Here is a 26,618-nt window from a genome sequence, read left to right as displayed (position 1 = left end):
TGTGTATGAGAACGTATTTGTCGGCGTAGTGATTCCGTTTGTTTTCTTATGTTTAAGGATCGTCGAAAGTAAATCCAGAAAATGCGATGAAATAAATTGTGTGCAAATGAAATAACGGGAATCGGGGGGCGCGTATAATATATCCAGTGTTTTATTTTCCCGTTGCAGTCGCCCTTGAAATCTGGAGATCATTTTGGAAGTTGGAATCCCTCCGATGCATGTGAAGCTCCTCCTCCGAGCCCGCGGGCTGAAGAGGCCGCATATAAAGCCCCGCGCGGGGCCACACCACATACGTCAAGCTCACCATGGCAGCCGTGCGGAGCGTCGCTGCCTTGTTGTGTCTTGTGGCCGCGGAGGGCGTTACAGCCGACCCAGGTAACACTCCATGACCTTATGGCCTTCGGGTTTTGGGATCGGAACAAGTGAGTGCCAGGAAATAAGATTTTTTTTTATTTTTCATTTTTTTAATTGGTATACGGTTTATGAGTTGAGTTACAATTCAGTATCTTTACTCAAATCATGTTGAGAACCATTTTACTGTTTATAGTCCATTTTCGTAGTTTATTTATTTATTTATTTATTTATTTATTTATTTATTTATTTATTTATTTATTTATTTATTTATTTATTTATTCATTCATTCATTCATTCATTCATTCATTCATATGTTTATTTATGCACCTAACTGTTTACCTCGATACCGAAAAATTTGACTATTTTAACTGAATGTATTCAGAACTCTTGTTTATGATTTTTATATAGTTTGAATAATTAATATAAATCATTATATGAGCCATTCAGAACAAAAGTGGTGTAAGTCAAAATTGGGTAATGAGGTTTAAACTAAAAATTCTGTAAAATACAGCGCAAAGTAGCAATTAACATGTCCTTCGTGCTATCCGCTGATTACTAATAGTTTAAATAAATGAAATATGTTGTTGTTTTGTTGTTTTCTAATGCCAGGCGTTTGACAATAAAGTCATTTGACCTCTTGCATTCCAATATTTTTCAAAGATATTATCATGGCCAGCCACTGAAGCACAGATTTTGAGGTGTTCCGAATCCATTTCTTGGTTTGAGTTGCACAGTAGGCAGTTAGGGGACTGATATATTCCAATTCTAAGCAGGTATGAAAATGGCAAGTTGTAGCCGATTTAAGTGAACACTATATTTTAACGTTTTGGTGGCTACTTCATTCACACACAACCCCAGAATGTCTGGAGGACCACAACTGCTGTTGGTCGACGGGTCCATTGGACCTAGCTGGGAGATCTTGTTGATCACCAGCTTTCCCTCCTTAAGCCACTGAAGGACGATTTTAGTGCCATAGCAGGTCAGCACTAGGAACAGAAAAGTAGAAAGAGGAGGAAGGAAAGGGAAATGAATCCCTAGGCCTCGAATGATCTAATGCCGTCGGGGTCGAAGAAAGTAAGATTTCAGAGGACTGGATAGGAAAGGGTAAAGAGGGAATTAGGTATTGAATAGAGGAAAATTATACCAAATTCGGTCATTAACTCATCAAGCTGACCAGTGCTAATTGATGAGTAGCCCCTCCCTTTAGTTCAGCTTGTAAAATTATGCTTACCAACAGCTGCACCACGGGAAGGTAGGGATGGGACATTAGGTATTTGTCCAGGTTGGTTCCTTAAGGCCTCCAGTGGGAAGGATTAATGGCTCTCCATCCCTGTATCCGACAGATACCCTTTTGCAACCATAAATTAAATATTAATTGCTACTTTGCGCTGTATTTTACAGAATGTTTACTTTAACCCTCATTGCCCATTTTTGACTTACACCACTTCTGCTCTCAACAGCTCATATATTTACTAGCTGCACGTGACGGTGATTTTAATATCATAACATGTGGACTTGCTAAATCCCAAAAAAACTTTGGTCAAAAGTCATTGAAGGTTGCAAACAAACTTCCATCTCATACTTTTTATTTAAGCAGAGCTGCTCTCAAATTTTACACCTTTAGTTGGTTAATTTTAGATCCATTTTATAATCTTGACGAATTTTTTTATTGTACAGTTTCTTTGTAATTTAACTGACTTGTCTATAGATTTTGTTTTTAGACATGTAATTTAAACTATTAAACATGCTGTCAAAATCGCATTCAGTTTTAAGGGGGTACTGAAATCTGATTTTTTTTTCCTAATTGATACATAATGTTTATTTATTTATTTATTTTTGTGTGTAGAAATATTCTTGCTGGAACAACTTAAATTCGAAATTAGTTTTTGAAAAGAAATTGAAGCCAAAAAAAAAAAGGTGAAAAAGAAGGAAGAAAGAAAACAGGATACGGTAATTCATTAATATGCATATATCTCAGCCATTTTTTAAATATATATTAAAAATTTCTGCGACATTTTACCCCTAAAAACAAGTTCTTTAAAAATCTCTGAAGTAGAATTTTGAAATTGACTTTCAAATTTTTAAGATAAGCAATTATATTTTAAGAATTAATTTTAGAGGTAGGTACTTTTATGGAAGTATAGAGACATATTTTTCAAATGTAAAGGCCCATTCACAATGAAAATTAAACATAACGTAAGCGTTAACTTAAGAATGTAAACGTTACGGTAAAATCACATCATTCATGATGGGGACATAAACATAACCGCAAACATACTTGGTAACCATGGAAATATAACAACGACGCCATTTGCTCATATTCTGTCGTATACTTCAGCGCTCCACGATTGTGTGCTGTTTGCAAATCACGTAAGCATAAGCATGAAAGTTTATAGTTTGCAAACTTTCATGTTAACGTCTTACGGTAATGTTAATGTCAATGTTTATGTGAATCATTGTGAATGATCCAATTTGGTAGCCTGGCCGCAAACTTCTGTGTTTATGTTACGGTTATGTTTAATTTTCATTGTGAATGGGCCTTAACAAAATACATTTTTTATTCCAGAGAAAACGTTTCTAATAGCCTAAATAATGTGTTCCAAATACCATGCATATAGGATTAAGAATTCCGAAGATATGTAACTTTTTACATGGAATAAAACAAAAAAATTAAAGTTGCGGGAAATTGCAGGCAAAGTTTGATGCCATTTAACTACTCTGTGCAATAGAGCTTTAAATATGGCAGCTAACAAGACTATAAACGCGTGTAAAATTTTATGCAATGTATTTTTCAGATATCGAAGATTATTTTAAATATTTGTTTTTAATTTACTGGTGTTTCACCATACAATATTTAATTATCTTCTGCCTTTAAAACATCTAATTTATTGTATTTTATATGCTCAGTTTTTAATGCTTTGAAAATTGTGAATACAGTGGAATATTTGAAAAAAAACTCTAATTTTTAGACCACCATTTTGTACTGACCTTTAAAATGGATTGGTTATTATGTATGTGTATGTATGTATTTATTAACACTACAATTGGGTATACACCCGGTGGCAGTGATATATAATATACAATAATTACAATTACATGAAATAAAATAAAATAAACCTAAATGAAATAGAATAAAATAAACGTAGATCTATAAATAGTAGATGCAATAAACCTAGGACTATAATTAAAAACTATTCTATAATAACGCCTACGATAAGCAACAGTAAATCTAACTTCTATTTCACCCAACTATTACCAATTTAAATAATTACATATCACCTTAATTAATTACATACCAACTTAATTACATATCTTAATTAATTATATATCACCTTAATTTATTTACATATCAACTAAATTACATATCAACTTAATTAATTATATATCAATTCAATTAAGTACATGACACAACTTAAATAATTACACTGCACCTCCAATTACATTTTCAGTCTAATCTTCTCAACCTTTCCTTACATGTATTGATTTTAAGAGGACCACCCTGAAAGATTGCCGCAGGTAAGCTGTTCCAGTCTACTATTGTGCGGTTAACAAAGGAAAATTTTGCCACGTCCGTTCTTTGTTTTCTACATTTAAACTTCCTAATATGATCAGCCCTTCCTAAGTATGATGGTGTTGCTAATCTAGCATTGATGTCGGTCCATGCTTTGTGTCCCATTTGTGCCTTAAACAATGCGGTGAGTCTGGTTTTTCGTCGCCTTGATTTGAGAGATTCCCACCCTAAGTCTTTTACTAACGCCTCACCATGTCCCTTCCCCATTTTGACATATTTTGCTGCCTTGCGTTGGACCTTTTCTATTGAATCGATTTGGTTTTGTCTGTACGGATCCCAACCCCCAAGGGATGATATCTTTTAATGAAAGGGAAACCGGTGTGAGCATTTATGATTATCTTATCTTTGATGATTTCACTGTTTGATAAGGTCTGTCTCCAAGAAGTTCTTTGTATACAAAGTTCAAAGTGTAATATACAGCCGAACTGCTGCAAGTTGAACTTTAGCGTTGCGGCAACATTGAATGAAGTGAATATTCTTCTTTTCGCAACTAAAGTGACAGACACCGCAGAATGTACACATGTCAGTTATATTTCCAAGGGAAGATAAAGAAATATCCAGTTCTGTAGTAGGTCTATGGTATCTCGTAAAACTACGATAGGTCGTGTGATTTCTTCCTCTCATGCTGTTGGCACTTAACCCACTCACAATGTTTCCATTTCCTGACATGCCATTTACTTCACGTATGTCAACCCTTGACCTTCCCGGTCTTCTTCTAGACCGTGTTGGTCGAAACTTATCGGTACTCAAAATGAAAGAAAACATAAAATGTCAGATTTGAATTATTTAAGCGAAATCGTTCAGATTATTTCGATTGTAATTATTATCCACTTTCAATTGAAACAGTTCGTCATAATTGCAAAACCAAATTTATTTATTTATTTATTTATTTTGCTAATAATCGTAACATAAAATATAAAATATACAGAAAAACTTTAGCTCGCCCCTGAAAGAGCAGAACTCGTGCTCAGGGGCGGATTCCTGAATTGAAATTAAGAAGTATACAATACAATTTGTCTTATGTCTACTGTGCAATTATAGTATATAAATTTAAATTTACAATTTTTCAATTTTTATAAAATCCATACATAATTTTTAAATTTAATACTAGAACTATTAGAATTGACAAAATTAGGATATTTAAATATAAATTTGTTATATATTCTTGGGCCTAAATTACTACTATGATTAAATACTGTAAAAGTGTTGCATTTTGGTTCAAACAATCTTAAAGAATTCATACCTTTTGTTTCATAACTATGAGAATACAATTCAAAATTATTTCGATTTTTATGCATGAATTTTATTAATACAATATAATAAATTTGTCATATATTATGAGATGGAAAATCAATATATTTATGAAGACATATTTTAATTATTTTCTTCTGTAATAAATAAAGTCGATTAAAATTGGATTCAAATGAGCTACCCCATCCTATAATTCCATACATAATTACCGCTTGAAATAAAGTAAAATATATTGTACGTAATAAACTTATTGACAAGTAATTCCTCAATAAAACAAAATAATATACTATTTACGTAATTTATTACAAAGGTAATTAATGTATTGGTTCCATTTAAAACGATTATCGAAAATTATGCCTAAATACTTAACTTCAGAGGACTCTTTAATAATCGGACATTTACACTGTATAAGACAACAATCAGAATTATGTAATTTAATACTTAATATAGATGTAGGAGGTTTGTTACATATTTCAGACAATGAGAATGTATTCATTGCGGAAAAATTAAGTTTTTAATAACTTTCACAGCTTGTAGAGTTTTCCTGTGAATTTCATGAGGAAAATTACACTAAGAATATTCAATACTGTACAATTTATTTCATACACAAATTACATGAAGAGATTTTTTTTAAGAATTAAGCCAGTTTATTTCATAATATAATGTGAATGTACCAATGTATAATAACAACATAGGCTAAATATTAATATAGGGACTAATGTATAATTCTGTATAGCTTATAGAGTTTCCTTGGACATTACCGATTTCATTACTTGAAGAATTATTAAATTTAGCAAAGAAAGTTAGTTCAGGAAGTCTTTTAAACTGTCCAAATTGCTGTTTTAATACTATATCAAATACACTATATTGCATACCTACTTTTATTTGTTCATATTTAAATACGCTATAACAATGCAGCTTTTGACGACCTTCGAAATCTTACATACGCCCAGCTTAGAAATGTCTCAAAAACAAAATACGCATTCATTTGCGAAACCCCACTGTGGACTGTTCTGGGAATATTGAAAACGAGAAAAATCCCAACACAATAAGAAATGAATCCGTGTTGCCCTACCAATAAAATTGAGCTACCCTACCGTCATATTTCATTATAAACGTATAAAATATTATTTCGAGCTCTTCTTGAATATGCTAAGTTTAAAAATATTCTTAGAAAGAGCATTACATGACATTTTAATTATATTTTGACCTCTCCCGATACATTGCTAAAATCCTGACACTTACTTATGAAACTGTCTGTGTGTTAAATGTTACTGTTTTACATCCAGATTGGATTCGCGTCATCTGGGCACATCAGCAATTTCACAAACGTTGATCCCGTACTGTTCTACCTTCTTTTGTTGACCTAGTGTTAAATGTCAGGATACGAAGGAGCGGTTCGTTCTGACATTATCTTGGAGCAGATCTTCGTTGAAAGTCGTAAGGTTAGGTTACTCTCTGTTGTCTGTACAACTTCGTGATGATGCAATAATCCCTGGAAGAACTTCATAATACTTATGACCGCAAACTAATTCCACTCTCACGTTCAGTGGAAGATAGCCCACAACCACTATTATTTTCGTTGCCGTATGGAGCGCGTTTAGAAACTATTTTTAGATTTCGTTTATAAAAATAAGTATAATTAATGTTATTATTTTTTTCTTCTGCTAGGTATGTACGAATTATGCAATTATGAAAACGTCATTGCATATCAATTTCTTTTAATTTTCTTTTTATTTCTTTATTTATTTATTCACTTATTAATTGATTTATTTACTTATTTATATTTATTTATTACATCATCATCATCATCATCATCATCATCATCATCATCATCATTAACATCATCATCATCCTGTCAAGTACTAGTCCCAAAAGAACAGTTACGGCCAGAAAAAGCGATTTTCTTGCCATCTTTTCAAGGATCGACCAAGTGACCGTTTCCCATTTGGACGAAACTTCATTATTGCCTTAGGGATCCTGGATGAAACCATTCTTGAGACGTGTTCCTTCCAGTTTAACTGATATCTTGAGATATAGTCCAGTATTGATGACACATCAAGTTCTTGAAGGATATCTTCATTTTTCTTTCGATCCCAGTTAGTGTAGCCAGCTGTTCGGCGCATGAATCTCATCTCGCAAGCTGTTAGTCTGCTTTCATCTTTTGTCCTTATAGTCCACGCTTCACTCCCATAACATAAGACTGGTCGAGCTATTATTTGATAAAGACGAGTACGAGTTGACTTTTGTACTAATGAAGGTTTTAAAACTCTATTAATGATGCCCATTGATTTGTTTAATTTTACAATTTTCTCTGATAAATCCAAATTTTCACAAAGGAAAGTTTATATCCTAAATAATTAAACTCATTAACTCTTTCCAAAATTGTGTTATTTAAACAAATTTTGCTTGGTATTGGGTATTTACCACAGAAAGCCATTATTTTTGTTTTGTTAAGGGATATTTCCATTGAATATTTTTGAGCTATTAAATTTAAATTATGTACTGACCATTGCAAATCATCTTCAGATGTTGCCAGTAAATCAAGATCATCTGCAAACGTTATTACATCTAATTTTAAATGTCTGTTACTAGTGATATATCTTTGTTTTATTTATTACAATACATTAAAAAAATAAAAAACCTATTACGCGTTTTTTAATTAAGTGCTTAATTAATTAGAAAATTAGGCTGAAAATTTGCGTATATGGCAACAGCGCGTCGCTGGCTTACCTACGAATACACACACGAACTAGGTCTGAACAGGTGAATCAACATTTAGGGGAAAATTATTTTTTTCGACGACTAATATGGTACTGTATTATAATTTTTGTTTAGTCTATCCAAGAAAACAGACGTTAAAATCTGCAGTTAAAATTACTTCCATTCTGTATAATATATCATATCTCAATGACTCAGTTACTTTATTGTAGAAACATTTTACGATGTGTGACAAATTCAAATGAATAAAACTTGATAATGAAATAAAACAGAGACGTTGCTAAGGAGACAGGGGACAATAGCTCCTCTGTATGTTTAAGATTTAAAAAATTATTAATTGAGTAGCGTTACAAAATACAAAATGTGAGAACTTTTAATAATATAATATTTCACTCTTAAAAGCTCTTAGCAATTAAAAGACGATCTAGTTAATAGCTTTGCTTAAATTAAACCAAGGCGTTACTCTTTGCTACATTAGTCATTGTTACGTATTTTTATTTAAAGTAAATTTGTCAATAAAATTTTTCCTTGAAATTATTCAAACCTGCTTTACAGGGAGCTACTACCTGAAAGCCAGATTTGTATAATACATTCGTTACTGCAGGTACGTTAACAGAAAGCCACAATTTAAGTCACGCAGTATTGTGTGCACTCACAGTTGAGTTCTGGCGTCTTGTCAGCTCATGTGAGTTGTGTGGATATAAAAAGGGAAAATTGTGATGGTGTCGTGTATAGTTCCTGGGGTACTCAGTCGGTAGAGCGTTCGCGCGCTAAGCGAAGGGTCCCGGGATCGATACCCCGCTCCGGAACAAGTTTTCCTTGAAATTATTCAAACCTGCTTTACAGGGAGCTACTACCTAAAAGCCAGATTTGCATAAAATTGTGTGTGTTCATTTGTTCGCATATACATCATACTAGCAGCAAGTGCATGTAAATTACTTACGCTATCATATAACTAGGATAAGAAGTTAAAACTAGGTCTATGTGTGAAAACTGGAAATGTATGTGAAGTGGAGTAAACTTGACCATAAAACAAAAAATTGAACCATGATATCAGCCTCATAATTTTTACTTAAACTAATTAAAAATATTCACGAAATGGAGAAAATTTGAGAAGATTTTGTCATCCAGTCTGCTGCCAAAAAAGCTGAAAGTTAGAATTTATAAAACAGTTTATTACCCGTTGTTCTGTATGGTTGTGAAACTTGGACTCTCACTTTGAGAGAGGAACAGAGATTGAGGGTATTTGAAAATAAGATTCTCAGGAAAATATCTGGAGCCAAGAGGGATGAAGTTACAGGAGAATGGTGAAAGTTACACAACGCAGAACTGCACGCATTGTATTCTTTACCTGACATAATTAGGAACATTAAATCCAGACGTTTGAGATGGGCAGGGCATGTAGGACGTATGGGTGAATCCAGAAATGCATATAGAGTGTTAGTTGGAAGACCTGAGGGAAAAAGACCTTAGGGGAGACCGAGACGTAGATGGGTGGATAATATTAAAATGGATTTGAGGGAGGTGGGATATGATGGTGGAGACTGGATTAATCTTGCTCAGGATAGGGACCGATGGCGGGCTTATGTGAGGGCGGCAATGAACCTCCGGGTTCTTAAAAGGTATAAGTAAGTAATGGAAAAAATAATGATCTTTAAAAATATGTTCAGTGCATCTGATATCATGGTTTAAGTCTTATTTTATGGTCAAGTTTATCCGAGCGGTCAAGTTTACCCCAGTTTACGGCATGGAAAATGGTTCATTTCAGATGAAATAGGGATGGAGTATGACATGTGCTATACCATATAATATACGGTCTTCTTTAGAAAATCATGTCCTCCATGCAAAACTGAAATGACGCGCTTGGTATAAAATTTAATTCTAAAAAACTTAATTAATAATTGATCATTTATAGCATTCGTTGATGTAATAAAACAGTAATGAATTAACAAATCATTCTTCTTGTATTTTCCTTGTACTCCTTGAATTCCTCTTGTTCTCACTATATTCTCCTTGATTTGATATCCTTGCTCCACTCACTGTTCATCAACCTCTTCTCCGTAAAGATATGTCAATTGTTTATGACCAATTTACGTAATTTTGTGTTGTAAAGTAAATTATTCTACATCTTAAATGGAACATTGTAAAAATACAGTGGTTGTCCCTGAAAGTACAATAAAATAATTTAACAACATCTACGATTTTCAAAGAAAACCTTCCACGAAGGAACAAAATGTTGCTAGACTCTGTGCTCATCTCAGTTCAAGGATTCATGCCTAATAAGGAAATTTACTACTTTCCTTTAATTCCGCACATACATGTGAGGTATGGCCAACCTGTACATTCTGAAGCTACGAAAAATGGCATTTAATTTTAAAATTAAAATAGCTGGTTTCAGAGCGTAAGTTTTGAATATTTCTAGAAAGCGACCTGTGTAGGTCAGACGGTAGAGGCGCTTGCCTACTGATCTGGGCTGCACTCGGGCATGGGTTCGATTTCCGCTTGAACTGATAAACTGGTTGGGCTTTTTCCGAGGTTTTTCCAATTGTAAGGCAAGTGTTAGGTAATCTATGGCGAATACTCGGCTTCACTCTCGAAATATCATCTCGCTGTCACCAATTCCATCGATGTTAAATGATCTAACAGTTCATACAACGTCGTTAAATAACTAACTGAAAAGAACTATACGAAATCGCATTTAACTTTATAATCCAAGTAGCTAGTTTCTAAAATAGAAAATCTTAACCTTAGGTGCTAAGTTATACTAGTTCAAACTTTAAGTAATTACCGCAGTCTAGTATATACAGTCATGAAGCTTGAGTTGTTGAGGGTGCTAGGAACAATAGATTGTGCCGGTACTATTTCGCATTGTCTGTAATGAGGCGACAGTAGCGATCCTAGTGGTTAGCAACTATCTATGGATGCAAATTTCCTACGTATTGAGCTTCGTGACTGTATATACTATACTGTGTAATTACTTTCGAGAAAGAAAATATTTACATTTTCCAGTATCTTAAAAAAATAGTTGCATAATAAATTTAATCAATATTAAGATTTAAATTAGTAATTTTAAAAAGTACGAAATTTACATTTTTTCTGTGATTTCAATAAATACGAAATAAGATTTTAATTTTGCAATTGAAATTGTTAGTTTCCAAAATAAAATATTGGAACATTTTAGAATCCTTCGATAAATATGTTATAAGTTATTTAATTTCTAACTTTAAGGAAGTTTGGATTATTTTGATGTGTCTATTAAGTAGATGTATATGCTAATGCAATTAATTTTAGAATTTAAATTTAGTAGTTAAGACCAGCCTTATGGCCTAGTGGCCAGAGCTTCTGGTTACAGTTCCTGAGGTCCTGGGTTCGATTTCCGGTTAGATCACATGAATTTTCCCCCAAAAGTAATTATTCCTGTGTTCGTCCATGGTCTGGAATTTTAGGTTGTTTAGATTTAAGACCTCTCCAGAATATCCTACCATATCATCGGAGTAATATAACTATCTTCCAGGTGCCCCAACCTCAGAAGTGGGTTACACCTAAGCCACTTCCTGAAAAGAAGACCAAGTGTCGATAGAGACAACCTGGTGGCATTGGAAAAAAATTGTAGTTAAAGAAAAGAAAATTTAAAATTTTTCCGATTACTTCAATAAATGTGACATAACATATTAATTTTAGAATTCAAGTAGGTACCGATAGTTAGTTTCTGAAATAAAGGTTTTCAAGATTTTAGATACAATACGTAATAAATAATTTAATTTTAAAGTTCAAGTGCTTGCGTTCCAAAAATAAAATTTTGACTTTTCCTGATGTCTTCATTAAATACGTCTATATAATAATGCAATTAATTTTACAATTCAAATAATTAGTTTTAAAAATAGAAAATTTAACAATTTCCTTGTGACTTCATTAAATATTAAATAGTGTTTTAATTTTGCAGTTGAAGTAGGATCAGAAAATTGCAGGAGATTTGAGGAAATCCCTATTATTGCATGATTAACGTCTATATAGGAATTAGAATAATATATTTATGATAAATAGACACAATTTGCTGTAATATTTAAATGTGTGTAATGAACGAAATTAAATAAGCTATGAATAACAGTCAGTCCTTTAATAATAATAATAATAATAATAATAATAATAATAATAATAATAACAAAAATAATACATTAAAACAGAATGTAGATACTAAAGAAGACAAACGAAGAACTGTTTTTCAACCACAGGCAATTAACAATTAACTGGTGTACTGTATACATTTGTATGAGAATATCTTATAAATATTGTTATTGCTATTTTTATTCATCTGAGTAAAACCAAGTTTGTATTAGCTTTCTATAATTACGCATGTATTGTGCACGCGTCAGTTTCACGTCCATGTCAAAGCACAACAGAATAACATCTATAGGTGACTTTTCGACTCAATGAAACTGATTGGTCGTTAGTTCCCCGATAAATTGGTTAATGTGGGAGTGTAAGTATTTTACATTGCTCTGTTTTCCTTCCAGCAAACGGTTATGGGATTGGCTCCTTCAAGCAAAGTCAAAGCAGCAGCAGTAGCAGCAGTAGCAGCTACAGTAAGTACTGCTTGTGAATTTGTATGTAATACCGTTTTGTGAAAAATTTAGTAAACATCCTCGGAAACGTGTGACTAAATATTGTATGGAATAATAATAATAATAATAATAATAATAATAATAATAATAATAATAATAATGATGATAATAATCCGTGGTGCTACAGCCCACGAGGGGCCAAGACCGACCAGCCGGCTGCTGGCCTCACGGCCACATGCCGAAGCAGAGGTGGACGATCATCCAACCAGAATGGAGGTATCGTGTGGTTAGCACGATGAGCCCTCCAGCCGTTATAGCTGGTTTGCGCAACCGGATTTCGCTACCTATCGTAGCTCCCCAAGTGCATCACGATTCTGGGTGGGCACTGGTCCCATACATTGGCCGAAATTTCATGAGAAAAATTTCCCCCCCTCGAGGACTCGAACCAGCGCGGATTTCGTACCGCGAGTCCTAGGCATGATGCCTTAGACCACGACGCCACGGCGCGGGACAAATATTGTACGTAGAACTGCAAAAATGTAATAATTATAAGCCCTAATTCTCACCTAAACACAAATGCATGCAAACAAATATAGCCTATCTACTGTCTCGAAATAAATTGTCATAAGTAATAGGCCTATCACAATAGGCCTATTGAGTTTCATCTTGTAAGTAACTTCACAAACGCGAGGAAAATTATCTGAAAAGATGAATCCGTGAATGATATTTGCTGAGAATATTTCTGAATAGAATATTCAGTAAACAGTATTAAGAAATAAAAATAATAACATGATTTTATTCGATTTAATTGCACATCGAACTTCGCATATTGTAGCTGGTTATTTTACAATATTATAATTTGTTAGGTGAATAGTTATTTGAAAGATAAAATTTTTACCATCCCAACATATTGAAATATGTTTACAAAGATAATGAAAAACTGAAGTATTATAAGACAATTTTATGTGGAAGTATTGATTTTTATTCGTAATTCATTACTAGTTGCCATCTAGTGTTACGATTCTCAACTACAGGTGAATAACAGCTGAATGATCTGAAGTATTGCATTTCATTAAACTGAATGTGATGTAAATACAATGAAAATTGTCATTCAACTTATGATAATTCTAAAAAAGACTTTGAAACTTTATAATATAGCCCATAATACACACATAACTATATCTTGTAATTGAAAATACAATTATGGAATTGGCATCTTTTAAAAGTAAAAGTATCTGATGATGACGATGTTGATTGGTTCTTTCGTAGTTTGTTTATAATCTTATGATTTTTCTCGTTAATTTCTACATAGAGTTACAGTGAGAATGAGCTGTCACTGCCTTCTAAATATTCCCGTACTAGCTAGGAACAATTGCGAATCAGGTACAACAATATTCAGACAATTGCGAATCAGATGCGACAAGATTATTTCGACAATATTACAGCAATGGATAACCGTGATTGGTTGAAAATAAACGAATTCTTATACGGGATTAGTCGCTGATGGCATGAGCGAAATAGTCATGACAAGAAACATTCATTAAGCACAATTAAATTACCGGAAAACTATCATCATTATTTTATGATATTACCACAGTCTAGTATATACAGTCACGAAGCTTGAGTTGTGAGGGTGCTAGGAACACTAGACTGTGCCGGTACTATTTCGCATTGCCTGTAATGAGGCGATAGTAGCGATCCTAGTGATTAGTAACTATCTATGGATGCATATTTACTACGTATTAAGCTTCGTGACTGTATATACTAGACTGTGATATTATTGTACTATTTAAAATTGAGAATTTTCGAGCTGTCGCAATAATTATTCCGCCTACAACACTCCCTGTCTCTGTCTGCAGGCCACTCCTCGTCCAGCAGTAAATCCGTCAACTTCAACTTCCAGGGCGATCAGGCACCCTTCGGCGCTGGCACTCCAGGATCGAGTCTCGTCGGCATAGTGCCGAGTGGTCAAAACCAGCTGGGTTCATTGGGAACTGGAAGTGGTTCTAATTTCGGAGGATTTGGAAAATACGGATCATCTAATTTTGCGGGAGGAAATTTATTGAGTGGGACTTCCGGAGCGACTAAAATCGCAAGTGGAGCAGACGGGAAGGGTGGGGTTGGCTTCGGAAACAAAAGTCCCTTCAGCTATGGCGGTAATTCACCAAGTGCTTTCAGTAGTTCTAGCAGTAACGCCGTTTCAGGGGCCGGGATAGGTGCTTCAGGTTTTGCGTCTGCCGGCAGTAGCAGTAAAAGTGGTTCCAGTAGTTCTGCATACGGAGGATCGTTTGGCAATATTGCTGGTGCAGGTTTGGGTGGTTCAGGGATAGGCAGTGGGTCAGGTTTTGGAGGTGGCTTAAAAGGTACTGGTAGTGGTTTAGGAGTTGGTTCAGGTTTAGGAGGAACTTCAGGTTTAGGAAGTGGCTCTGGTTTAGGAGGTGGTTCAGGTTTAGGAAGCGGTTCTGGTTTGGGAGGTGGTTCAGGTTTAGGAAGTGGTTCTGGTTTAGGTGGTGGTTCAGGTTTAGAAGGTGGTTCAGGTTTAGGAGGTGGTTCTGGTTTAGGAGGTGGTTCAAGTTTTGGCGGTGGTTCAGGTTTAGGAGGTGGTACAGGTTTAGGAATTGGTTCTGGTTTAGGAAGTGGTTCAGGTTTAAGAGGTGGTTCTGGTTTGGGAGGTAGTTCTGGGTTAGGAGGTGGTTCTGGTTTAGGAGGTGGCTCAGGTTTAGGAGCTGGTTCAGGTTTAGGAGGTGGTTCTGGTTTGGGAGGTAGTTCTGGGTTAGGAGGTGGTTCTAGTTTAGGAGGTGGTTCAGGTTTGGGAGGTAGTTCTGGGTTAGGAGGTGGTTCTGGTTTAGGAGGTGGTTCAGGTTTTGGCGGTGGGTCAGGTTTAGGAGGTGGTAAAGGTTTAGTAGGGGGTACAGGTTTAGGAGGTGGTTCTGGTTTGGGAGGTGGTTCTGGTTTGGGAGGTGGTTCTGGTTTGGGAGGTAGTTCTGGGTTAGGAGGTGGTTCTGGTTTAGGAGGTGGTTCAGGTTTTGGCGGTGGGTCAGGTTTAGGAGGTGGTAAAGGTTTAGTAGGTGGTACAGGTTTAGGAGGTGGTTCTGGTTTGGGAGGTAGTTCAGGTTTAGGAGGTGGTTCAGGTTTTGGCGGTGGGTCAGGTTTAGGAGGTAGCTTAAAAGCTACTGGTAGTGGTTTCGGAGTTGGTTCAGGTTTAGGAGGTGGTAGTGGTTTAGGAGGTAGTTCAGGTTTAAGCACTGGTTCAGGCGTAGGTGGTGTGTCAGGATTTGGCGGTGGTTCAGGCATAGGCAGTGGGTCGGGTTTCGGTGGTAGTCTAAAAGGTACTGGTAGTGGTTTCGCAGGTGGTTCAGCTCTTGGCACTGCATCAGGCGTGGGCAGTGGTTCAGGATTTGGCAGTAACTCAGGGTTTGGCGGTGGTTTAAGAGGTACTGGTGGTGCCTCAAGTGGATCAGGTATAGGCGGTGGTTCAGGTTTTACTGGTGTCTCAGGTTTGGGAACTGGTTCAAGCTTCGGCAGTGGTTCAGGTTTGGGCGGTTCGGTCGGTACTTCCGGTTTACGCGGTGTTTCAGGTCTCGGCGGAAGTTCGGGTTTTGGAGTTGGTTCAGGTTCAGGCGGTGGTTCGGGCTTAGGTGGAGGTTTGAAAGGTACAAGTAGTGGTATCGGCGGTGGTTCACAACTGAGCAGTAGTGCAGGTACTGGCAGTAGTTCAGGTTTCGGTGGTGGTTCGAGAGGCACTGGAAGTGGTTCAGGTATAGGCATTGGTTCGTTAGGCAGTAGTTCAGCTTTTGGCGGAGGTTCAGGTTTATACAGTGGTTCGAAAGGTGCTGGTAGTGGCTCGCAAGGTGGTTCAGGCTTTGGTAGTGGTTCAAATTTGGGCAGTGCTGTAGGTTTCGGCGGTAGTTCAGGTTCCGGAGGTGGTTCGACTTTAGGAGGTGGAGTAAGAGGTGGCAGTAGTAGTTTAGGAGGTATTTCGGGCATAGGTGCTGGTTCAGGATTGGGCGATGGTTCAGGTTTGGGCGGTAGTACAGGGTTGGGCGGTGGTTCAGGCACGAAGGGCGGTACAAATAATTTGTTTGGAATTGGTTCTGGAGGAAGCAAATTTCAGAGTATAGGAACTGGTAGTGCTTTTGGTGGTTCAGCTGGCTCCAGCTTAGGAGGTAGCACTAAAGGAAGTGGTAGTGGTTTTGGATTTGGAATTGGTAATAGTAATAGACAAGATGGTTCCATTGGTAGCACATTGGGTAGTTCTACAGGTAGTTTTGGAAGTAGTTCAAGTTTAGGAGGTGGTAATAGAGGTACTGGCTTTGGATTAGGCTCTAGTGGCAATACTGGGTTAAATAGCGGTACTTTTAGTGGCTCGACTGGCAATTTTGGTAATTCAGGATTAGGAGGTGGTACAAGAGGTAGCGGCAGTGTTTCTGGAGCAGGCTCTAGTGCCACCAACAGTCAAAGTGGATTAAATGCTGGTATTTATGGTGGCTCAACTGGTAGTTTAGGCGGTAGTTCGAACACAATTAATGGTGGAAAAATTGGGTCGAGTGGTAATGCTTTCGGTAGTTCTACTGGCGGTTTTGGTAATTTTGGTAGTACAGGTTTAGGAAGTGGTAATAGAAATACCGGTTTTGGAATAGGTTCTGTTGGTAGCACAAATCAGGGTAGTTCAAATACTGGCGGTAGTTTTGCAGGTAGTTCTGGCTTAGGAGGTGGTACAAGAGGTACAGGTTTCGGAATAGGTTCCAGTGGTATCAACAGTCAAAGTGGATCAAATAGTGGCATTTACAGCGGTTCAATTGGTAGTTTAGGTAGTACAAGTTTAGGAAGTGGTACAAAAGGTACTGGCAACAGATTTGGAGTAGGTTCTAACAATAATCAAGGTAATTCAAATACTGGAGGGTTTGGTGGCTCAACGGGTAGTTTTGGTAATTTAGGAACCAGTTCGAATTCAATAGGTGGCTCAAAGGGTACTAGCAACTTGTTCGGAGCAGGATCTCTTGGCAGTAACAGCCAAAGCGTGTCAAATACCGGTACTTATGGTACTTCAAATAGTAATTTAGGTGGAGCGAGCAATGGTTTCGGAGGAAATATAAAGGGCGTTGGCAGTGGTTTGGGATTAGGAGGAACTGGTTCAAGTTTAGGAGGAACTGGTTCAAGTTTAGGAGGAACTGGAGGTGTGTTTGGAACGAGTTCAGGCAGTGGCAATGCACAAAGTGGGTCAAATAGAGGTACTTACGGTACACTGGGTAGTGGGTTAGGATCTGCTGGTGGTATAAAAGGAACAGGAACCAGTTTCGGTACTAGCAGTCAAAGTGGATCAGATGCTTCTTACGGTGGTTCAGCTAATAAATTCGGTAGTTCTGGAGGTATTTCAGGATTTGGAAGCGGAATACAAGGAACCAGTAATGCGTTTGGAAGCCAAATTGGTTCAAACAAAGGATCGTACTTCAGTTCTAAAGGTAATACAGGTAGTTTAGGAAGTGCTTCTGGTTTAGGAGGTGGCACAAAGGGTACAGGAGGTAATTTTGGAGTGGGATCTAGCAGCAGTAATAGTCAAAGTGTGGCAAGTAGCGGCGCATTTGGAGGTTTATCCGGTAACTCTGGAGGTACTTCTAATGTAGGAAGTGGCACAAGAGGAAGTGGTAGTGGAGTTGGGTTCGGATTAGGTGGAACTACAAGCGGTTCAGACGGTTCTTCAACCACTAATGTGGCTAGTTTTGGAAGTGGTGCAGGTTTGGGAAGTGGGTCAAATACAGGCGCATTTGGAGGATCAGGTTTAGGAAATAGTCTTAGCGGTGGTGGCAGTAGTTTTGGGGTCGGAATTACTGGAAACAATAGAAAAACTGGGTCAAGTACTGGCACTTATGGTGGTCTAACAAGTAATTTCGGATCAAATAGAGGCACACTCTTCAGTTCCGGAAATTCTGGTAGTTTATCCACCTCTTCGAGTGCAGGAGGTGGTTTAAGAGGCACGGGTAATACTTTTGGAGCAGGATCTAGTGGAAGCAATAGTCTAAGTGGTTCTTCCAGTGGCACAAAAGGCATAGGAAGCAGTTTTGGAGGCAGTGGTGGTCAAAATACAGGATTGACTGGAAGTAATTCAGTTTTCGGAGGTACAAGAGTTACTGGAACCGGATCAATAATTGGGTCTAGTGGTAGTAGCGGTCAAAATGGATTACTCAGTGCTGGTTATGGTGGTTCAGCAGGTACTTTAGGTAGCGGTTTAAATTCAGGAAGTGATGTTAAAGGTTCTGGTAATAGACTTGGATTAGGATCCGGTGGAGGAAATGCCGGCGCTTTCGGTAGTTCAACTGGTAATTTCGGTACATCTGGCAGTTCGTCAGGTTTAGGTAGTGCTACGGGAGGTACTGGATTTGGACTTGGTGGGAGTGGTAGTCAGAGTGGTTTATCTGGTAGTTTTGGTAATTCAGGTAGCATCACGAGTTCAGGAAGTGGAATCAGAGGTTCAGGAAGTGGTTTTGGATTAGGAACGGGAGGAAACAATGCTCAAGGCGGCACTTTCACAGGTTCAACCGGTACTTTAGGTGGTAGTTCAGGTTTCGGAGGTAGTATAAAAGGTACTGGAATTGGATTCGGAGCAGGTTCTGGTGGAAATGGTGGCCAGAGTGGGAATTATGGAGGTTCAGCAGGAACTTTTGGTAGTTCTGGTAGCAATTTAGGAAGTGGACTTAAAGGTTCTGGTAATAGGTTTGGATTCGGTTCTGGAGGAAGTATAGGCCAAGGTGGTACTTCAACCGGTTCATCTGGTAATTTTGGTACTTTAAGCGGTAGTTCAGGTTTAGGAAGTGGTGCTAAAGGCACTGGTTTCGGAGTAAGTTCTAGCGGAAGTGGTAGTCAGAGTAGTTCGACAAGTGGAAGCTATGGAGGTTCAGCAGGTAATTTCGGTAGTTTGAGTGGTAATACTGGTTTAGGTAGTGGCATAAAAGGTTCAGGTAGTGGGTTTGGACTGGGTTCTGGAGGAAGTAACAATCAAGGCGGCATTTCTTCAGGCTCATCTAGTAATTTTGGTAGTTCGGGCGGTAGTTCAGGTTTAGGAACTGGTACTAAAGGCACTGGTTTCGGGGTAACTTCTACCGGAAGTAGTGGCCAGAGTGGCGGTTATGGAGGTTCGAGTGGTAAATTCGGTACGTTGGGTGGCAGTTCTGGTTTGGGTAGTAGTACAAATGGTGTTGGCAGTGGATTTGGATTAGCATCTGGTAATAATAACCAAAATGGTGGTAATATAGGAGGCTCAGGTAATACTTTTGGTAGTTCGAGCAGTATTTCTCCTATAGGGAGTAGTATAAGGGGCACAGGTAGTGGTCTGGGGAATAATGGAGCTGGTGGGGGCAGTAATTCCGGGTCAGGAAGTGCGTTGACTGGTAACTTTGGAAGTAATCCACTGTCCTCTGGTGGTACAAGAGGTACAGGCAGTGGACTTGGATTTGGTTCCTTTGGAAGTAATAGCCATAATGGAGTGAGTGGAAATAGTTTTGGTAGCTCAGCTAATAGCTTCGGTAGTTCAGGAAGTGGTGTAGGTGGTGGAAGAGGCACACAGAGTGGTTTTGGATCAGGTTCCATTGGAAGTAATAGTCAGAGCCAGAGTGGTGCCAATGCCGGTACATTCGGAGGTTCTTCTGGAAGTTCTACTGGACTGGGTGGTCAAAGAGGTAGTGGTAGCGGTTCCAGTGGCTTTAATAGTCAAAGTGGGGCAAGTAGTGGTACCTTCGGTGGTTCTTCCGGCAGTTTTGGTAATTTAGGCAGTAGCTCAAGTGGTCTAGGTAGTTTAGGTGGAGGTAGAGGTACACAGAGTGGCTTTGGGTCAGGTTCCGTTGGAAGTAATAGCCAGAGTGGTGCCAGTTCGGGTGCATTCGGAGGTTCTTCTGGAAGTTCTACTGGTCTTGGTGGTCAAAGAGGTAGTGGTAGCGGTTCCAGCGGCTTTAATAGTCAAAGTGGGTCAAGTAGTGGTACCTTTGGTGGGTCTCCCGGAAGTTTTAGTAATTTAGGCAGTAGCTCAAATGGTCTAGGTAGTTTAGGTGGTGGTAGAGGCACACAGAGTGGTTTTGGATCAGGTTCCGTTGGAAGTAATAGTCAGAGTAGTGCCAGTTCCGGTGCATTCGGAGGTTCTTCTGGAAGTTCTACTGGACTGGGTGGTCAAAGAGGTAGTGGTAGCGGTTCCAGTGGCTTTAATAGTCAAAGTGGGGCAAGTAGTGGTACCTTCGGTGGGTCTCCCGGCAGTTTTGGTAATTTAGGCAGTAGCCCAAGTGGACTAGGTAGCGGAAGTGGTTTTGGATTAGGTTCCGCTGGCAGTAGTAGCCAGAGTGGGTCTCTCGCAGGTTCAACTGGCAACTTGGGGTCCTTTAGCAATGCGGGTTTGCAAAATTTCGGACGGCCAGCTGGTGGTATTGGGAGTCTATCTAATATCGGTCCTGGAGGTAGCCTAAGCCAAAGCAGTGCTGGAAGCAGTAGTGCTGGAGGTTTTGGCGGAGGAGCTTCTGGTCTGGGAGGAGCAGGAAATTCTGGACTTCCTGTGTTCGGAGCTAACGGTGCCAGCAACTCAGGTATTATATTATATTATATTATATTATATTATATTATATTACATTATATTACTTCCTGGCTTTTAGGGAAGCCGGAGGTTCATTGCCGCCCTCACATAAGCCCGCCATTGGTCCCTATCCTGAGCAAGAATAATCCAGTCTCTATCATCATATCCCACCTCCCTCAAATCCATTTTAATATTATCTTCCCATTTACATCTCGGCCTCCCTAAAGGTCTTTTTCCCTCCGGCCTCCCAAATAACACTCTATATGAATTTCTGGATTCGCCCATACGTGCTACATGCCCTGCCCATCTCAAACGTCTGGATTTAATGTTCCTAATTATGTCAGGTGAAGAATACAATGCGTGCAGTTCTGTGTTGTGTAACTTTCTCCATTCTCCTGTAACTTCATCCCTCTTAGCCCCAAATGTTTTCCTAAGCACCTTATTCACAAACACCCTTAACCTATGTTCCTCTCTCAAAGTGAGAGTCCAAGTTTCACAACCATAAAGAACAACCGGTAATATAACTGTTTTATAAATTCTAACTTTCAGATTTTTTGACAGCAGACTGGATGATAAAAGCTTCTCAACCGAATAATAACAGGCATTTCCCATATTTATTCTGTGTTTAATTTCCTCCCGAGTATCATTTATATTTGTTACTGTTGCTCCAAGATATTTGAACTTCTCCACCTCTTCAAAAGATAAATTTCCAATATTTATATTTCCATTTCGTACAATATTCCCGTCACGAGCCATAATCATGTACTTTGTCTTTTCGGGATTTACTTCCAAACCTATCTCTTTACTTGCTTCCAGTAAAACTCCCGTGTTTTCCCCAATCGTTTGTGGATTTTCTCCTAACATATTCACGTCATCCGCATAGACAAGCAGCTGATGTAACAGGTTCAATTCCAAGCCCTCTCTGTTATCCTAGACTTTCCTAATGGCATACTCTAGAGCAAAGTTAAAAAGTAAAGGTGATAGATTATATTATATTATATTATATTATATTATATTATATTACATTACATTACATTATATTATATTATATTATATTACATTACATTACATTACATTATATTATATTACATACATTACATTACATTACATTACATTATATTATATTATATTATATTATATTATATTATATTATATTATATTACATTACATTATATTATATTATATTATATTACATTACATTACAGTACATTACATTATATTACATTACATTACATTACATTACATTACATTACATTACATTACATTACATTACATTACATTATATTATATTATATTATATTACATTATATTACATTACATTACATTACATTATATTACATTATATTATATTATATTACATTACATTACATTACATTATATTATATTACATTACATTACATTACATTACATTACATTACATTACATTACATTATATTGTTGTTGTTTAGTCAACTGTCCAAAGACAGGCTTAAACTTCATAAGAGACATTTAATAAGGTGTCACTCAAGAAGCAACTAAGCCAGGAGATAATGGGGTAGGGTGGCCAGTTCCTTTTCCCCTCCATTTCTTACATTGCTGTCTATTAATATCACAATCTAGTACATACAGTCACGAAGCTTAAGTTGTGAGGGTGCTAGGAACAATAGACTGTGCCGGGACTATTTCGCATTGTCTGTAATGAGGCGATATTAGCGACCCTTGTGGTTAGCGACTACCTATGAATTCATATTTATTACGTATTGAGTTTCGTGACTGTATATACTAGCTTGTGGTAAGATATTACGCTAGTCAGACTTCAGATGTAGAGTAAACGAACAATTGTTCCTCCTCTGACACATATCGCCAAGTGAGATGTACTGCCTGATAATAGATGTAGGCCTACATATCCACCAGAACCTCAATCAATTATATTATATTATATTATATTATATTAGCCTATGTCAGTCCATACCTGTGGAATAACGGTTAGCGCGCCTGGCCGCGAAACCAACTGGTCCGGGTTCGATTTCCGGTCGCGACAAGTTACCTAGTTGAAATTTTTTTCCGTGGTTTTCTCTCAATCCAATATGAGCAAATGCTGGGTAACTTTCGGTGCTGGATCCCTGACTCATTTCACCGGCATTATCACCTTCATCTCATTCAGACGCTGAATAACCTAAGATGTTGATAAAGCGTCATAAAATAACCTACTGAAAAAAATATATTATGTCACGTCACGTCACGTTACGTTATGTATTAATTTTGCGTTTCATATTCTCTGCGACCGTATATACTGTAAATGTACGGTACTCCAGTGACAACCGTTACATACATATGACAGGCTTAAACAGGAGTCAGAACTTACATGAGTCACTATATTTTGTGCGGTTGCGGAAAATGTGAAACACGAAGTCTACATAATGTACCATAATTGTATATTTTACCTAACAAAAGGAGTTGGTTTTGTCAGTAGAAGATAGAGTGCATAGACTTAAGTCTTTCAGTAAAATCCACAAAAGCTGACGTGTCTTACATTGCTATTCACTTCCGATCTTGTAATGTGACTTGATCTTTAACTCAGGATAAATACTTCTGATTAAAGTTTTTAATAAAATGTTCACTTTAATATAAGTCCAGTTAAGTCTATCACCCTCAAACATGTTTCACTCTAAAAAGAAAGAAAGAAAGAAAGAAAGAAAGAAAGAAAGAAAGAAAGAAAGAAAGAAAATTCAAAATCTTAAATATACAGATGCTACAAAATGGTGAATATATTATAACACAACAAACACATCTAATTTCATGATTTTAGAATACTAAAACCATCAACATTACAAATCGTATTATTTCAGTTTCAGCACCATTCGGCACTCCATTCGGTGGACTTGTTGAAGGTAAGACTGGCATACAAAACAGCTACAAATAATAACAGTGACACTTAAAGAATGTTACGCTCACGTTTCCACATTGATTGCAGGAAGTGGAACCTTCTCCAGTTCCAGCAGTAGCAGCAGTTCCAGCAGTTCCAGCAGTGCCTCCTCTTCCAGTAAGTGCTGACGCCTTCCACCACCAGAATAATCGCCATTGCAATTAATATCGTTGCCCTAAGATTGTCACTAATGTTATTTATTGCACGATCGTTATCAACAGCATTGTTACGATAGAGACCACTACCAACAGCCTCTTCATGGTTGCCACCACAGTCTAATATATATCTATATATATCTATTAGACTGTGGTTGCCACCATAGTCTAGTATATACAGTCACGAAGCTCAATACGTAGTAAATATGCATCCATAGATAATTGCTAACCACTAGGATCGCTACTATCGCCTCATCACAGAGAATGCTAAGTAGTACCGGCACAGTCTATTGTTCCTAGTACCTTCATCAACTGAAGCTTCGTGACTATATACAAGATGTGGTTGCCACCCTGTCGTCCATACCATCCTCGTCTTCAGTCTCCCCATCAAGAACACAATATTTTCTATCACTATTCTATACATTTCTTGTAGTTTATGTCGTACTATCACTTTCATTTTATCTTTTTCCTATGACTTTCTTGTTGTTGTGTCGTATTATAATTTTCTTGTTATTGTGTTGTACTATAATTAGGAACGGGATTTTTATGTAATTACATATTACATTCCTTTCAACCTAACCGTTATAAATAACAAATCTTTGCGAATCTTGTAATTACCATTAATATATTCAAATTTGATACTACATATTTTTACATATTTACCCCACATTACATGTTATGGCTTGGTATTACATAAATCTACATATTTAGGGGGTTTATTCATTTTTACTCCTCTAAAAGGAAAAAAAAAAAAAAAAATCTTCTGTTAGGGAAGATTACAATTTGAAATACACACATTTTTACATACCCAAGAAAAGATATATTTCGGCACGAAACATAACGTCCTTAGTTCCAGGCAAACAACAGTTTGTACTGTAAATGCCTATAGTTTGAGGTTTCAGTAGGTACTTTGTTCCTTACAGGGAGCAGCTAAAATGCATATGTCCCACATCTCCTCTTATTTTCTCCTAATCCAGTAAAGCGAAACAGTGCTTGCAGTACTGTTGTATCATTCATTTCACTCAGTTCTCTAGTTTCAGTGCTTACAGTATAAAGTGCAAGTGAGTTTATCTACTGCTTTTAACTAACTAAAAAGCCCCAGTATCTTCAATCCTAACGACAAAAATAAAATCATGGATTGCGATGGACGAAGGTTTCAACACAGATGGAAAAAAGCAATGTGTCAAGTGTGCGGTAAAAAAGTCGGATGCTCTATGAAATCACAACTGGAGAGTCTTATCTATCCTATACCTGCCAGATATTGATATTAAATATTTTCATGATTTTACATATTTTGGTACATATTCAGCTTATTTTTCTTACATAAATATGTACATATTTCACACCTTGATATTACATAAAAATCCGGTCCCTAACTATCACTTTCTTGTTGTTGTGTCGTATTATAATTTTCTTGTTATTATGTTGTACTATCACTTTATTGTTGTGTCTGCCGTGCTTTCACTTTCTTATTGTCTGTGTCGTACAGGCATAGCTCAGACGGTAGCGCGTTTGTCTGATGGTCCGCAATTGCGGTGGAGCGTATGTTCGATTTCCGCTTGGGCTAATTATCCGGGTTTTTTCAAGGTTTTCCTAACTGTAAGGCGAATATCAAGTAATCCCATATCGAATACTCGGTCTCATCTCGCTGTCACAAATTTCATCGACGCTAAATAAAATAATAGTTGATACAGCGTAAATATTGGTAGCTCAGTTGGTAGAGCAGCCGGCTACGGACTGGAAGGTCCGGGGTTCGATCCCAGGTGGTGACAGGATTTTTTCTCGTTGCCAAACTTTCAGAACGGCCCCGAGGTTCACTCAGCCTCCTATAAAATTCAGTACCGGGTCTTTCCCGGGGGTAAAAGGCGGTCAGAGCCTGGTGCCGACCACACCACCTCATTCTAGTGCCGAGGTCATGGAAAGCATGGGGCTCTACCTCCATGCCCCCCAAGTGCCTTCATGGCATGTTACGGGAATACCTTTATCTTTCCTCAGTTTCTTAGGTACGTCTGTCGTATGTACAGAAATACCAAAATTTAAATATGAAACCCATAATTTTATTATTAATCCATATTTAGACCACGAATTGACTAGCCGAAAGTTCACATGTAAAATTACCAGCAACAATGTAAGATAGCTGAATTTGTTCTGTAATTAAGCTAAGAGACCAAAACAGTTTGTTTGTTTTCCAGGCTTCTCAGTAAGCGGAGGAAGGCGGAAAGGTCCGAAGGTTGGATACGGCCGTTGAGCAAGATAAACAATTGAATTGCTGATGTTACACAGAATCCATCATGCAGGAGTCCAAATGATTTGTAGCCTATATTTGTGAAGAACAGTAAGATGTATGGTGTTTTGTTGTATTTGGCAGCCATGTTTTATAAAATAATAAAAAAAATATATACACAGAACTAATTATAGAAATGGTTCCATTTACGGAAGCAGTAATCTTACATAATTATTCGATTAGAGGTGGGCATCTTTGCCTACGAGAAGATGGTGAATTTGAAATGTTTTTATTATTCACAATAATAATTGTAAAGAACAGAAA

General features: G+C 37.4%; 1 protein-coding gene across 3 annotated transcripts; it reads left to right on the top strand.

Annotated features, from left to right (window-relative positions):
- Window positions 1-266: 266 nt before the first annotated feature.
- LOC138705996 (fibroin heavy chain-like) lies at window positions 267-26,618 on the top strand. Of its 3 annotated transcripts, none has more exons than XM_069834973.1 (7): window positions 267-375; window positions 12,412-12,480; window positions 14,319-14,870; window positions 14,907-21,023; window positions 23,839-23,880; window positions 23,964-24,032; window positions 26,263-26,618. In XM_069834973.1, exons 1-7 carry the CDS (start codon window positions 306-308, stop codon window positions 26,316-26,318), a joined length of 6,975 nt encoding a protein of 2,324 aa, XP_069691074.1. In that variant the 5' UTR covers window positions 267-305; the 3' UTR covers window positions 26,319-26,618. The 3 variants fall into 3 exon arrangements, with proteins under 3 accessions (XP_069691074.1, XP_069691005.1, XP_069691161.1); XM_069835060.1 differs by having other exon boundaries at window positions 268-375; window positions 14,319-14,879; window positions 15,114-21,023; XM_069834904.1 differs by having other exon boundaries at window positions 14,319-21,023.

This window comes from Periplaneta americana, chromosome 1 (assembly GCF_040183065.1).
Source record: "Periplaneta americana isolate PAMFEO1 chromosome 1, P.americana_PAMFEO1_priV1, whole genome shotgun sequence".
In the NCBI taxonomy this organism is placed as follows: domain Eukaryota; kingdom Metazoa; phylum Arthropoda; class Insecta; order Blattodea; family Blattidae; genus Periplaneta; species Periplaneta americana.
This window is presented reverse-complemented; position numbering and strand designations above follow the sequence as displayed.

Bases quoted from the DNA above. Each gene is read 5' to 3' on its own strand.
- LOC138705996 (XM_069834904.1), top strand. From the start codon at position 306: ATGGCAGCCGTGCGGAGCGTCGCTGCCTTGTTGTGTCTTGTGGCCGCG. The intron at 21,024-23,838 runs GTATTATATTAT...GTATTATTTCAG, and splicing joins TAACGGTGCCAGCAACTCAG to TTTCAGCACCATTCGGCACT. The intron at 24,033-26,262 runs GTAAGTGCTGAC...TTTGTTTTCCAG, and splicing joins CAGCAGTGCCTCCTCTTCCA to GCTTCTCAGTAAGCGGAGGA.